The sequence below is a fragment of the Melopsittacus undulatus genome, unplaced genomic scaffold (genome assembly GCF_012275295.1).
Source record: "Melopsittacus undulatus isolate bMelUnd1 unplaced genomic scaffold, bMelUnd1.mat.Z mat_scaffold_263_arrow_ctg1, whole genome shotgun sequence".
Taxonomy (NCBI): Eukaryota; Metazoa; Chordata; class Aves; order Psittaciformes; family Psittaculidae; genus Melopsittacus; species Melopsittacus undulatus.
The window spans coordinates 44,413-60,329 of record NW_022994195.1 but is presented as its reverse complement, the minus strand read 5'-3'; the positions used below and the strand labels follow the sequence as shown (position 1 = coordinate 60,329).

The 15,917-nt window shown below is 47.2% G+C and overlaps 1 protein-coding gene across 1 annotated transcript; it reads right to left on the bottom strand.

The window, feature by feature from the left end:
* Window positions 1-8,941: 8,941 nt before the first annotated feature.
* LOC101870259 (zinc finger protein 70-like) lies at window positions 8,942-14,716 on the bottom strand. Its single transcript, XM_005144499.4, has 4 exons — window positions 14,653-14,716; window positions 13,723-13,906; window positions 10,584-10,670; window positions 8,942-10,205 (listed from the first exon to the last, which is right to left on the bottom strand). Exons 3-4 carry the CDS (start codon window positions 10,633-10,635, stop codon window positions 9,286-9,288), a joined length of 972 nt encoding a protein of 323 aa, XP_005144556.3. The 5' UTR covers window positions 10,636-10,670; window positions 13,723-13,906; window positions 14,653-14,716; the 3' UTR covers window positions 8,942-9,285.
* Between the last annotated feature and the right edge of the window lie 1,201 nt (window positions 14,717-15,917).

The following is a 15,917-nucleotide window of genomic DNA, read 5'->3' as shown; positions in this document are numbered from 1 at the left end:
TTAGATTGGATATAAGGAAGGAATTCTTTACTTTTAGGGTGGTGAGGTACTGGAATGGGTTGCCCAGGGAGGCTGTGAATGCTCCATCCCTGGCAGTGTTCAAGACCAGGCTGGATGAAGCCTTGGGTGATCTGGTTTAGTGTGAGGTTTCCCTGCCCATGGCAGGGGGGTTGGAACTAGATGATCTTGAGGTCCTTTCCAATCCTAACTGTTCTATGATTCCATGATTCTATGATGTCTGGATCTCCCCTTGTAGCTCACTGAATTGGGGTTTTCATTCTGGATTGTGACTTTGGGTGCCTGTTGCCTATGGATCAGCAGTTGCACACCCATTTCCTGACCTTTTACAACCACCCCCTTCTAAATGGGCAATACCAGTTTACCTGCAATGTAAGATAAATGGTTTTGCAATCACCCAAAGAGGTTTTCATATGCTGATCCTCTGGGAGCTACCTAAAACTGGCCAGAGAAAATTCGTGGGAGGGAGTAGCAAAGAAAGGATCAGGCATTGTAACTGACCTTTGCAGGGAGGAGAGAAGGGCCATTCTTGGAGCATTTTTCTTCAGGGGATTTCAGTATGGGTAACCACACATAGGTGCCACCACTGGGCTGTGACCAGCTTCCTCTGCCATCAGAGTGATCTGATGCTGCACAGAAGAGCTGTGCTTGATCAAGTTGCCAGTTTTCTCTTACAGTTCCAGGTTATCTTGAGCAAAGTAACTGCCTACTCTCCACATGCTTGAAGAGGACTCCTGCCTCTTTTGCACCAAGGCCCCTCCCAAAGCTGCTTCCCTGACTGAAGAGAGGCAAGACAGCCTCTGTATCTGTACAAATACAGATCCCTGAGATGCAGCCATCAAATAACATTCAGGAAGCCAAACCTTGCCACAGACTGTTACAGGTAGATAAACACAACACCACAGTGTTTATCATGCTCTGGCTATTCTGAAATAGTTTCAATGTTATGGAGATTGTTTATCTGAGAAACTGCTTTGAGCTATGTTTCTTTTTCTTCAGGAGGCTTTCACACAAAGATGTGGGTGAGGATTTGTTCTGTGCAGGTAGGTACAGGGTTTTGGGACACAAAGAGGCTTTAGCTCACTTCTTGAATGGGTTGAGGAGCAAAGAAACCTTTGCAATAAGCTGGGTGCTGTAGATGTGACCCTGTGGACACTTTGGAAAACTCTGTGATACAGCATCTCCCATTGTGTTGTACTGGCCATTCCTGCTTTGTACAGCAGCTGTGACATTGAAACCATCTTCACTGTCACTTGGGGCTCTTAAAGTCCTTTTCCCATTGCCTGCAAGATCAAAAGAGAGATCTATTACATAAGGTGACAAAGCTATCATTTTGATATGATCTTAAAAATGCCAGCTGGATTACCAGCATTAGAAAAGTAAAAATCTTAAGAATAAAGTTAGCTAATACTAAAGGAATGCATCTGCCATGATTCCCATATGAATTCTCTTGTGACTTTTATGGGTGCTTTTGACATCCACACCTGCCTGCATAGAGGCCTTTGACAGGAAAGACTTTCTCCCTCCCTTTCTGCCTGTAATATTTTTGTCAGGCTTGTAATCACTCTCTATCCCCTTGTTCTTGGCTGTTACCAATTACCTTCAGTGTTGCACCCAGGGGTTCTGGGCAACTCAGATGTAGAGTGAGTGGTATTTTGTAAAAAGACATTTTTACCACCTATAAAGCAAAAATCAGAGAATACACAAAGTGACCCCCCCAAGCCTTCTGGATATTCTTTGAAGCCCAATGGGGGTGTTACTGGAAACATTTTCAAAATTAAAGCTGAACATAATTTCAAAACAATTAAGTATTGTTTTCAAGCCCAGGGCTGCTGCAGTCAGAGCTCTGGAGTGCAAACAACAGGAGCAAATACATTAAGTTTTCATTGTCCTTGGTGAGAGCAGCAGCAGAGAGAAGCAGCATTTCATGAGTCACAGAAAGAAGGCACATGGAATGCCAGGGTGCTATTAGTTACATTTGAGTTTGAAAGTATAAACCAAAAGTTGACAAGCTCATTTGAGAAGCATCATTCAGTTCAATGAAATGGCAAGGTTTTAATTCTCTAATGCCTGGTGGTGGCATTATCTACCATCTATCTCTACCACACCTGCTCACTTCACATAGAAAAAATACATCTTTATTTCTGCAAAGCCTCTACTGCTTTTGAGAACAACGCATCCTCTGTGCCCCAAGCACCAAAATGAACTTGGAGGTGAAGGAAGCCTATCATGCACTTCTGTCCCAGGCTGTCCGCAGAGCACCAATGTCCTGATGGTGCATCCCAACAGGGTCACCTTCAGTTCTGTTTGTACAAGCCACACACCCCGGAGACTCAAGGTGGGAGCATGGTTTCCACTGCTGCTACCTTTTCATAGACCCTGTTTGAAGGCCTTGGCCCAGGGTATAGTCCTCTTGCTGTTTATCAGTGAACTCTGGGGTTCTTTTTCCTGCTGCTGTTACCTGGAACAGCCATTTCCACCCATTATGCAGTGAGTGAGTAGTTTTCTTGCTGTACTTAGTTGTTATTTTAGTTAGATTGTCCTTCTCTCCTGTAATGAATTATTTTCAAGGGGGAGGGGGGAGGACATAACAATACCCTGTATAATGAAAATACAACACTTTTATACCTTTTTGGGACACATCCTCAAACTGCAGGATGCTTGCAGTTTCAAAGTTGTTGTTTTTGAGATGTCAGCATGGAGGATAAAAGCAGGAAAAACTACTGCCAATCTGCCTTTTTATTACCCTGCAGGAAAATAATTCGTCCACTTTTTGCTAAGAAATGAGTGGTTTACAACTCTTTTTTGATTAATGTATGATAAACCAAACATTTTCTAGTGGAGCAGCAGACCCCTGCATGAATTTCATACCAAGCTCACAGGGTAACATATACAAGCATGTTCTGCCCATCCTACTTTCATACAAGAAACACCTGTAAGTACTCCATGGAGCCACACTACTTTACATAAAGGATAAACTGATTTTGAAGACCTAAAAACTTTTTCCTTGTGGATTTTATTGGGAAACAATCTTCCTACAGACACATTCTTTCCTTCTGGCAGTCTGACTCTTTCATCCTTATGTCTGCTGAGCTCTGGACCAATGTTTTTTTGTCCTTCATAAACAAGCAACTTCATTTAGATCTTGTCTCCATGTTATAAACAATGCATGTGGGCTCTCACACTGTTTGCAGACGTAATCTGAAAGGCATTTACATGTTTAAACCCGTATTTGCCAGGCGTTATCCAGCCAGGCACAGAAAAGCCACAGGCAGCTCCCCACTCTTTCCCAGGGCGCGTCGTGCCTTGGCTCCTCAGCTTCCTCCCTGTGGAAAGGGAAGCAACGCAGGGTCACCTGTTTCCTACAGGAATGCTGGTCAAGCCCCAGCCTGCTCAGCCCTGCTCCAAACTCCTCAGGGATGCATTAGAACTTACTCGACTGGTAAATATGGATCCAGACACGAACGTTAAAGAGAGAAAACCCCCCGCACCCCCGTAACCGAAAATGATACCCCTGTGCCCTTCGGTGCTGACGAGAAGGTTGGGGAGCCTCTGCCAGCTTTCCCACAGGAGCGCCCGAGCTCGGCCGCTCCCCACCGCTGAGGGGATTCAACCGCCCCACCACAGGGTGTGGCGCTGCGCCCCCCTGGCGGCCAGCCATGATGCCGCGCGGTCCGCAACGGCCGAATGGAGTGTGGTGGTAAGGATCTGTAACACCCGGCTCTGAAAATTGTTAATTGTAAACAGCTCAACATCCAGTGCAAACTGTTAACGAGTGGTGTCCCTCAGGGATCGGTGTTGGGACCGGTCTTGTTCAACATCTTTGTTGGTGACATGGACAATGGAATTAAGTGCGCCCTCAGCAAGTTTGCCGATGACACCAAGCTGTGTGGTTCGGTTGACACGCTGGAGGGAAGGAATGCCATTCAGAGGGACCTTGACATGCTTGTGAGGTGGGCTGATGCCAACCTCATGAAGTTTAACCATGACAAGTGCAAGGTCCTACACCTGGGTCAGAGCAATCCCAGGCACAGCTACAGGTTGGGCAGAGTGTATGCCCTGCAGAGAAGCCCTGTGGAGAAGCCCTGCTGAGAAGGACTTGGGGGTGTTGATTAAAGAGAAACTGAACATGAGCTGGCTCCAATGTGTGCTCGCACTGGGCGGAATCAGAAGAAGCGTGACCAGCAGGTTGAAGGAGATGATCCTCCCCCTCTGTTCTGTAAAGACCTCACCTGCAGTACTGGTGTTCAGCTCTGAGGCCCCCACACAAGAGGGATGTGGACCCTGCTCAAGTGAGGAAGGCCATGGAGATGGCAGAGGGCTGGAACACATCTCTTGTGAAGACAGGCTGAGAGAGCTGGGCTTGTTCAGCCTGGAGAAGGCTCTGAGGAGACCCTACTGCAGCCTTACCTAAAGGTGCCTACATAAAATCTGGAGAGGGGGTTTTTACAAGGGCATGTAGTAACAAGAGAAGGGTGAATGGCTTTAAACTGAAAGAGGGGAGACTTAGGTCAGACATTAGGAAGGAATTCTTCCCTGCAAGGCTGCTGAGGCGCTGGCACAGGGTGCCCAGACAAGTGTGGCTGCCCCATCCCTGGCAGTGCTCAAGGACAGATTGGATGGGGCTTGGAGCAACCTGGTGTAGTTGAAACTAAGTTATATTTAAGGTCCCTTCCAGCCCAAACCATTCTATGATTTTATGCTTAATCCTTTTCTTCTCATGTGTGATGGCACACTGTCTCTTTTGGCCTCTTCATTCCTCTCCCTCCCACAACTCCCTCCACAGTGAAGAAATCTCCAAACCTACAAGAAGGAAGGGTGAGCATACCTTGAAGTCAAATAGGTGTGGGAAGACATGACATCAGAAATACTGGGTGGTCACCCAGTTCCCTGGGAAGTTGCTTCTGGTTGGGGAAATGTTTATGCTAGCAAGGTAGAAGCCAGGGGTGCACCTCAGCCCCCACAGTAATTTTGCTTGCCTCTCATTACAGGTGAGGCTATTCTGTGTCCAGACCCAGTTGGCCCAGAACTCTTGCCTACAGATACAGGTCTATCATTTCTGAATTAGAGAAAGGAGCCTGAAAAAAATTACCTGAAGTGGCACAGGACCACTTACTGCAGGAGGCGTAGTGCTTTCAGTTAGTCCTCTCTGTGGATAGAAATCCTTCAAGTACGTTTGCATCAGCCCCTTTAGAGTTGGTGATTGTGTCCCGGCCTATCACATTTTCTCCTTGAGAAGCAGATTAGTCAGCACACTTGTCTCTGAATAGGTACTCCAGGGTGGTGGGAGTTTCAGCTCAAACTGGATGCATTTTACAGTCAACAGCCTGCCTAAATTATTAATGTATTTAAAGTTCTCTGCTTTCTGGCAAAGCCAGAATGCGTGTTTCTACAGGCCTCAGTCCTGCCCACCTTGCAACTGCAAGCTTTGGCAGGGACTTAACATACTGTAAGGTGCAGGATCAGGTAAAATTGTAGCATAGTAAGCTGAAAGCTTTATCTCTTATAGATACATTACCATGTGCTATGTAAGGACCACTGCATCTATGTGTCATCGTTAAATTTGCGTACAATCACAGAAAAGACACTTGTCCATACAGGTGGACTTCCAACTGGAGGATGTGGATTTAAAGCAAGTCAGCCAAAGGAGAACTGTCCCAAGTCTGACAACACTGTGGGATTGCACTCTGTTGAGGAGCGCATAGCCCAGCACAGCTTGGAGCTGCTGGCTGTGGGAAGCTGCATTCTTGTCAGTGTTACCAACAAGAACTGGAAATCCTCTCTCATCTTCAGGTCAGTAAGATTCTGCAAGAAGGGTGAGGTTGCTAACATGGGGGCTACTTTAGGTATATAAGCTCTTCTTGCATTTCTTTTTCAAGTTTTTGGCAATCTTAGACTTGAAAGGGTAAGTCCTGCACAGTAAAAGTTTGAGGCATACCTGCCTAAAATGCAGGTCCTAAAAAATCTTTATGCATGGACTTAGCTGCTATCACAAACGTGTGCAGAGAAGATATGTATGCCTGGTACCTGGAACATTTTTCTTCAGAACTCAAAGCCCCAGCACCTTCAGCTGAAACTATCAGCACAACGGTCAGGACTGCTGGGAAAGTAAAACTATTCAAATCAAAAAGTCACCAGCACACTCACATCCAGGTGCAGCCTGGCAGCCAGAACCCACCAACACACTTTGGAATCTGTATCTCTTGCTGAACTGCGTTGCTGAGACCAGGAGAGCACCTGGTCCCACACACAAACAGGGCTTTACCTGACAACCAGCGACAGAACTTGTGTGGGTAGCAGAACTGGAGCCTAAGGTATGTTTCAGGTAGCACCGGGGGAGTGAAATGCCATTTGTTTGTTGGTGGCGTGTTTTGTTGTTCTGTTTTTTTTTTTTTTATATACTAGAAATATATATTTATATATAGTAATTTTCATCTTCACTTGTCAGGAGAGATCTGAGGCTTCCTGCTGTTCACCAGTCTGGTATCTGAGTGGAAAATTTCATTGCCCAGTTTCAGTGATATGCAACTTATGCTGGTTCTTACGAATAGTTATAGAAGGCAAGTTACTGCTACGGGGCTCAATAATCAGGATGTCTCCATGGAAAGCCTGTTATCCTGATGAGACACACTTCTTAAGTAAGCAAATATGCTGCATTGTAGCTGAAACAATTCCTAACTCTCCCTACTTTCCTCATCAGATCACTGAGTCCGGAGTTACAGAGTCCCCAACAACAAGGGGTTTTGAAGGATTTCAAATTAATTCCAGTCTAAAAGTTCAATGCTCAAGCATGTGCAGCATGCATTTCAAAATGTGTTTGAAGAGCACTAGCCAAATCTTGTCCTACTGCAAAGACCTCTGAAAGGAAGAGAATGGGTAGTGTCCCAGTATTTCTGGAAAGACCAGAAATCCACCCACTTCTGGATGTGTCACAACTTGCAGACAAACCAATTCAGAAGCAGCCCTTACATCTGATCTTAACTGATTTCCTGTTTGAGTACTTCAATGACACTGATTCATGGGAAAACCAGAGAGAAGCCATGGTCAAAATATTGGGCAAACTGTTTAAGGTAATGAGGGAGGACACTGTTTTTGTGAAGCAGCTGGTAGTGAGAGCCTGGAGGAGAAAACGGCTGCCTGGAGATAAGAACTAAATTCAAGCACAGGAGCAAAGTGAAGGGGGACATGCTGGTGTGCTTCAGCATGTGAAATGTCAAGACAGAAATGGTGTATGAATATTGCTCATCTCACTCAGCTGACTGGTACCCTTAGGTTATGCCTACACTAGTACATAATATAAGCCCCAGGATTTAACCTGGGTGCTCGATCCCTGATCATCTGCTCTGCAAAACGTATTAGCGTACTATATTCTATAGTAAAATCATTTGCAACAGCCCACATTCAGTAAGTCTGATTGCTCCGGAAGGACGACCAGTTGAACAATTCTGGTCACCAGGACCTGCAAGAGGTATGTGTCTACTGGGCTGCTTGTGAGGCTGGGGCCTAGGACTGGATGAATAAAGCTTAAAATGAACTCTCCAAAGCCTGCCATTTTAAAAAAGTAGATCATCTTACAGATCAGACCTAGGGCACAGCTGTGTCAAGTTACTTAGCACAGTTGTATTAATTCAGGCTCTAGGGGAGAAGGTCGGAGTAGAGTGAGAGCAAATGACTTAAACCAGATCTACTGCCAATGGAGCATGAAGCTGTGCCCTCTGTGACATCAGCTGGTGGCTAAGGAACATATGGCTGTATCCACATTACTCAGCCAGTCATTCCAGTCACATTCCTTCTGTTCACAGCTTGCTTGAAGGAATCTTGTGCTCTTTGAGCTGGTGTTCTTTTTGCCCTTAGTGATATTCCCTATCTGGGAGCTCACCTCCATGTGAAAGCTCATTGTTATCATTAGGCACATATGGGATGCCAAAACCAGGAACTCCACAGCACAACATATTTGATCACTTCATTTTCTTGCCTAAAGTATACTGTAATTTCTTCCGTTTGGCTCTGTGGGTGGAACAGGCATTTCAGCACACACTGCCATGTTCATTACGCAGAGTTCTTCCGTGCTAGATATATTAACATCTTTGTTATTACTGCCAGCCCTCTCCTCCCCCATACCAAGCAGTTGCCTCAGAGAGGATTTCTTTTAAGGACAGACTCCCAGTAGTAGTATTCTCCTTCTCCAAGTGAAAATCTCTTCAGAAATCAGTTCCTTCTGCTTTCTCAGAATCCTGCCTTTCCCAGATTTCTTAGAAAGTCATTATTTGAAGATGTTGAAACCACTAGCAAAACTATCACGTGAATTCTAGAAATCAGTGTCATAATTACCTCCTCATAATCAGTAACAACACAAAACCATAGCATTCGAGTTTAAAAGTTCAATGCAGGAAAAAATGTTTAACATTTAATATAAAATCAAAGTTTGACATAGCTTATTTTTCAAATGTCATCCTTCTGCTCATCAACTGACAATTAGACCACAACAATTAAAAAAGTAATCCTAAATACTTTTAGGAGCCTTATAAAAAGCATTCATAAAGTGCCACCCACAAAAGCACCTAAACAAGAATCTGAGAGAAATACCCATAAGGATGTTAATTTACTTAATTACTGCTGAGGAGTAAGCTGTCATTTGTGGAACTGTCAATTTAACAACCATACAACCAGCAAAACTACTGCTCCATAGATGACATCCCAAGAAAGCACATGTATGCCGAGGCATGCAGCAGTCTTGTGGGGCTTTAAAATAAATAGGTACTAACGTCATCCAAACCCAAGACCAGGCAAGTGGGAAATGCGGATTCTAAAGGGAGTGATCATCCCAGGCTCTGGCCTTATCATGTGGTAAAACCCAGGCAGCTTCTACAGCAAACCTTGTACAGCAAACAGGTACAGATTTTAGCTCTTTTTTACTGGATAAAAACCATTCCCTGGTAGAAATAACAGAGAAAGACACCGGTCCTATGTTCTCTTCTCTGGCCTTGAATATACTGTACCATATAAGCACCTTTCCTCTTCCTATCCCCGAAAGAGGGGCTCAGAACAACCACTGCATCACAGTGAACATAGCTTGTTTTGCAGCAGACTCCCTCTGCTCAACTGCCCAGACAGTGCTCAGAGTTACCCAGAACACAACAGGACAAGGCTCTGAGGGCTCCCTTCCGCAAAACTCATGTCCCATATGAGGTGTCCAGGGAGCAGTTGTGCATCTTCCCAACACGAGGTAGCTGCCTATGGTCCACAAAGCCTTCTCCACTCCACCAGCTAGTCCATGTGGTGCTTCTGGTGGCGCACCAGCTGGGGCTGGAAACGAAAACTCTCCCCACACTGGGTGCAGTGGTACGGCTGCTCCCCAGTGTGGATACGGATATGCTTGATGAGGTTGGAGTTGCCACTGAAGCCCTGGCCACACTGGCTGCATTTGTAAGGCTTCTCACCAGTGTGGGTACGAGTGTGGTTAAGGAGGTCAGAGCTCTGCCCAAAATGTTTGCCACACTGCCCACAGGCATAAGGCCGGATGCCATCATGGGTTCGCTGGTGCTGAAGGAGGTGGGAGTGTTGGCTGAAGCTTTTCCCACAGGCTGGGCACTTGTAGGGCCGCTCGCCTGTGTGCATTCGCTGGTGCTTGATGCAGGTGGAGCTGTCACTGAAGATCTTGCCACACTCACTGCACATGTAGGGCTTGAGCCCGGTGTGGATGCGCTGGTGCTTGAGGAGGTTAGAGCTCTGGCTGAAGCTCTTCCCACACTCAACACAGGTGTAGGGTTTCTGGCCTGTGTGGACCCGCTGGTGCTGGATGAGATGGGAACTCTGGCTGAAGCCCTTGCCACAATCTCCACATAGGAAGGGGCGCTCCCCAGTGTGCATTCGCTGGTGCTGGGTGAGATGGATGCTCCGACTGAAGCCCTTTCCACACTCAGAGCAGATGGTGGGTCTCCCTGCACAAGCAGTGCGCTGTGAGGCTGCTGATGTCCTTCTGTCCTGTCTTTTTACCAGGATGATATTAGAACAAGGCGGCTTAGTCACCCCTTCTTCCTCACAGCCACCTTGCTGAGCCCTTGAGGAATCTTGCTGACTTCCATGGTTGTTCCCCAACTGTTCCTCTCCTCCTCTGGATCCTGCTGCCAACATATCCTGCAGATCTGTGCTTGCAAGGTGATTTGGAAGGGGACCTAGCTCATCATCTGGAAAAAAAGTATAACTGTAACTGTGATTCTTGGTGGGGAATGGCACAGCAGAGTACAGGCAAGCTATTACCCCAGGAAGCATGATCTGAACTGTGTAGAAGGAGCAGTAAAAGGAAAACTGATGTGACACAAACAGTAGAGCCAAAGGCTAGGCTACAGGTGTCTCCTTGCCCCCAAGAAATCTTCACATCTTGGCTTCCTAATACTCTGTCTTCCTATACATACTCTTAACAGCAGACTGTCAAAGGCTGTCTGCCTGCTCTGAGGGGAAAAGAGGTCTCACTATGAGCTGCATGAAATAAAATAGCTGCTGAAGCAATTCAAAAAGCATTTTGCCTGCTTTGTCTTTATAATTTTATTTAAGTTATTCCTCACCCATGTGTGTCTCCTTTGAGGCCTCATGATGTTGTTCTTCTCCTTGGTCCATCTGTGCAGTTACATCAGGTTCAGCAACCAGGAATCCTTACAAAAGCAAACAAAAGTAATCTTAGTTGAATATTCAGCAAGAGCTTTTCATGTGTCTGAAAATCTACTGCCCCTGCTGAATATGGAGAGCAAGCAGAGGGGTTGCCTGAAAGAATTAAGTCAACTGAGCAACAACATTTATGGACATTCTGTAAGCTACTAAGGTACCCAGAGTTAGAGACTTGCCTTAGAGGAGATTCAAGGTTGCCTTCTCTTATCATAAGCGTTAGGACATAGACCAGACGTGCTGGACTCGGAACTGGTTGACAGCCATGCTAGGTACCAGTGTAAGCAATGAGCAAAACCCAACTAAGCCATACTTACAGTTCTTTAATGATAGCCAAAAGACTCATTACTAAGATTATTTTAAATGGAACTTTTTAAATTTCTTTAGTCACCAGAACCTGATTTTCTTCCTTGCTACCTCATCTCTTTCTTCTGTTTCAAGACTCTCAGGCTGAGGCAGCAAAACCCAACAAAACATGATGGCAATATGACGTCTTGTCTACTCTAGCTGGATTTATCCCAGGCACAGACTGGGCAAAAAGGAAATTCAGTGCAGCCCTGCAGAGAAGGACTTGGGGGTGTTGGTTGATGAGAAAATGAACATGAGCTGGCTTCAGTGTGCACTTACAGTCCAGAAAGCCAACTGTATTCTGGGCTTCAGGATACTTCAAAAGAAGCGTGACCAGCAGGTCAAAGGAGGTGATCCTGCCCCTCTACTCTGCTCTTGGGAGAACTCACTTGGAGTACTGTGTGCAGTTCTGGTGTCCTCAACATAAAAAGGACATGGAACTGTTAGAACAAGTCCAGAGGAGGGCCACGAGGATGATCAGAGGGCTGGAGCAGCTCCCATATAAAGACAGGCTGAGAAAGTTGGGGCTGTTCAGCCTGGATAAGAGAAGGCTGCATGGAGACCTCATAGCAGCCTTCCAGTATCTGAAGGGGGCCTATAAGGATGCTGGTGAGGGACTATTCCTTAGGGACTGTAGTGATAGGACAAGGGGTAACAGGTTCAAACTTAAAGAGCAGAGGTTTAGGTTGGATATAAGGAAGAAATTCTTTACTGTTAGGGTGGTGAGGTACTGGAATGGGTTGCCCAGGGAGGTTGTGAATGCTCCGTCTCTGGCAGTGTTCAAGGCCAGGCTGGATGAAGCCTTGGGTGATATGGTTTAGTGTGAGGTGTCCCTGCCCATGGCAGGGGGGTTGGAACTGGATGATCTTCAGGTCCTTTCCAACCTTAACTATTCTATGGTTCTATGATTCTGTTGATTCCCAGCCTGGCATCCCTACTGAGCTCCAGCAACTGCCATGGTTGCAACTGTTGGGCAGGGTGCTCTTACAAACACTGTCAGCACCAAAGATGAGAACTTTCCCTTCATGATTTCCTATTTTAAGGCCAAAGCCAGCCAAACAGTAAGCAACAGCAGTTAGTATCAAGAGGACAGGCATTAGCAGTTGCTGCAGGAAAAAAAATGCAGAAGAACAGAGAAAATAGTAATTTTCTATTAAGAGGTAGGAATCAAAGATGGCACGGAAAGGATACCATGTGGGTGTATCTAGGACCAGAGGCCGACAGCATCACAGCTAAAGCTGAGATCACTTATGGGAATATTTTTAAAGCATTAAAGATACTCCTTTCCCCCACCCCTTTTAGTCTTTATAGGTTCTTACTAGTTTGCATCACGTCAAAAGCACAATCCCTGAACTCTGCTTCAAGCTACCAATCTGTCTGGACAACTGGTATCTCTGGACAGCTAGTCAAGCTCCAGACAAGATGGACTAACTGGACAGATGGCCACTGGTGCAAACTGATGGGTACCTGCTCCTGGACCTTCACCAACAGCTACTTTACAATAGGTAGTGAGTGATAAGGGATTAGATAGTGCCAGAATCAAGGAGACAACTCAGATGAAGGGAACAGTTTGAGACCTTGGATGCCTACAATTACAAAACCACCACTCTTTAAGTCTTTTATTCTATGTGGCAAAGCTGAACAGAAAGAAAGGGACCAAGCAAAAGAGAAAGACTGCAATCTTGAACTGAAGAACCATAAAGCAAAAAAATAAAAAATCAGACACACAAAAATGAAGCCTTAGCTAAAGAAGAGAGGCCTTCTTAAAACCTTATTAAAAGTTAATAATCTAAGTTCCTACTGTAAATATCTGCTGAATGCTGAGTGGACCACCCCTGCAGATGGATCACTTCCAGCAGTTCCAAGCCAATACCTGAAAGGAGACTGCTTTCTGCAGCCCTACAGCTCTCGGGACTTTGCCACTATCAAGACTCCTTGCTCCAACAGCCCGGCACTAGAAGCCAGACCAAGCTGTCTTATGTGATATGTACCAAGACAGCCTCACTCCAAAGCTGGAGGAGTCAAAACCATCTCCACACACAGACTTTCCCTCCAGGCACCTGACCTCAAAGAGCAGAGCTTCCTTCCAAAAGCTGGCAGCAAACCTGAACTTCGGGAACCCAAAGCCCTCAGCATTCCAAGATCTAACAAATGCCCAACATCTGCCACCCAGGGAAACATCTAAGCAAGCAGACAAGGTAAGAAGAAGAGTTCCTTTGTGACCCTGGAAAGATTTCCTGGCTTGGGTTGCTGCTATGCTCAGGTTTGCTACAGCAGCTTAGCAGAAAGCAGATAACCCCAAATACAATTAACAAGCTGGTATGGAGCAAGGAAGTTTTGTCCTTTCCCATGAACAGTCATGTCCCTGTGGAAGGAAGGACAAATCTTATCAACAAATGGAACATTCTTCTTTCAGGGATTTCATCCTTTATTAGCAGGAGCATATCTCTGGGTGTACTGCATTTCTGCTTGAATGTGGGTACCAAGATGGGAAGAACGTCTGTGTATGTGGGTGTGTGGGGCTCTTGCAGGCACCATCCACTGCTTTACTAAAACAGGATCAGAAGGGTATCTAATTTGGGCCTCCAGCAAGGAAACTGCAAATCCCCTGTGCTGTTCCTGCTCCCTTGGCTTTAGTACTGCAATATTATTACCTAGATTTTATAGCTGGCTCATACAATTTATGTTCTTTACCTTGCCTACTTATTTTCCCTTGTGACCACTCAGCTCTACATTCCTCCCATGGCTGTACCAAGCTGTGGAGGTTATGGGACTCATCCTGGTGCAGATCTCCGTACTTTCAGCTTCTCATGCTCCTGCAGTGCTCTCGGTGGCTACGCACTCTCCACACAGTCACTCCAGGCATGACAGCAGAAACCTGCAATCCAGAATAAGGTGTTCAGATCTTTCTCTTTCCAGCTATTATCTGGGATGTGCTTGCAGTAAAAAGCAAAAAGTGAAGATATCATCACAGACAACAGTTACTCATGTAGCTGCCTGCATTTCTTTTGGGTTTGACTAGAGCCCCCTTCCCTGTACCATCAGACGTACTCATAACCTGCAGTGCTTGCCTGTGCCTGCTCAGCCCTGAGCATAGCCAGGGGTGCTGAAGCACAGACAGGGGAGCGCCTCTGGGGGGTGCACTGCTGGGGCACCCCCAACGGTGTGTGGAGAGCAAGTATGGTGTAGTTTTCGGGGAACAAGGCAGTGGCAGGGGTGTAAAGCTTCCTGTCTGCCATAAAAAGCACTGGGTGGAAAATAGGGAGGGACCGGCGTTTGCTCGCTGGCAGGAGGATGGAGAGGAGGAGCTGCATAACAGGTAAGGGAAGCGAGCAGACAAGGGTGGCCGCTACATCAGCGCCCCCCTGAGACAGGGGCGGGCCGGCCCTTCTTCGAGCTGCATTTTTGCTTCTCCACTGGCTATCTCCTTCCTGCACAGAGACAAGGACTGACGCGGGCCTCACTCCCGGCTCCCGGTGCGGCTGGCCTCCCCCCGGGAGCTGTGCGGCACAGCCCCACGTGGGCTGGGGCACCTCATCCCGGCTCACCGGTTCCGCACCGTCCCCCAGCGCAGCGGGTACCGGGAGAGCCGGCCACGTCCCAGCCCCGCCGTACCGTGCCTACCTGCAGCCGCCCGCTCCCGCCCGCCGTGCGCCGGCAGCGGCTTCCTGCTCCGCGGGCAAAGGGCGCTTCCTGGGCGGGGCGGGCGGTGCCGGGACTGAGGAGGCAGCCGCAGCGCCGCTGGTACAGTGTCCTGCTCTGCGCGGAGGAGGGCTGCACTGCCATGGGCCGCTTGTCGGGATGTCCCGATCCTGCTTTCCCGGGGAAACGAGGCCTGGCAGGAGGAGGCGTGACTTACTCGCCGTTACAACCTCTCCGAAGCCTAATATCCAGTAGCTCACAGCAAGATGTTGTCCAGAAGTGAATTCTCGTCCGCCGCAGGGTTTTCAAACAGCGGAGTTGTTCTGTGGTCCCTATTTAGGTTAACCTAGATCAGGTGGCCAGGTTGGTGGGGGCTTTAATCACCCTGCTCTAGTGGAAGGTGTACCTGCCTGTGGCAGGGGTTGGAACTCGCTGATCTTTTTAAGGTTCCTTCTAAACCAAATTGTTCTGTGAGTGCACCCTCAGCAAGTTTGCCGATGACACCAAGCTGTGTGGTTCGGTTGACACGCTGGAGGAAAGGAATGCCATCCAGAGGGACCTTGACACACTTGTGAGGTGGGCTGATGCCAACCTCATGAAGTTTAACCATGCCAAGTGCAAGGTCCTACACCTGGGGTTGGAGCAATCCCAGGAACAGCTACAGGTTGGGCAAAAAGGAAATTCAGTGCAGCCCTGCAGAGAAGGACTTGGGAGTGTTGGTCGATGAGAAAATGAACATGAGCCAGCTTCAGTGTGCGCTTACAGCCCAAGAAGCCAACCATATCCTGGGCTGCATCAAAAGAAGCGTGACCAGCAGGTCAAAGGAGGTGATCCTGCCCTTCTACTCTGCTCTTGTGAGACCTCACTTGGAGTATTGTGTGCAGTTCTGGTGTCCTCAACATAAAAAGGACATGGAACTGTTGGAACAAGTCCAGAGGAGGGCCACGAGGATGATCAGAGGACTGGAGCACCTCCCATATGAAGACAGGCTGAGAAAGTTGGGTCTGTTCAGCCTGGAGAAGAGAAGGCTGCGTGGAGACCTCATAGCAGCCTTCCAGTATCTGAAGGGGGCCTATAAGGATGCTGGTGAGGGACTATTCCTTAGGGACTGTAGTGATAGGACAAGGAATAATGGGTTGAAACTTAAAGAGCAGAGGTTTAGATTGGATATAAGGAAGAAATTCATTCCTGTTAGGGTGGTGAGGTACTGGAATGGGTTGCCCAGGGAGGTTGTGAATGCTCCGTCT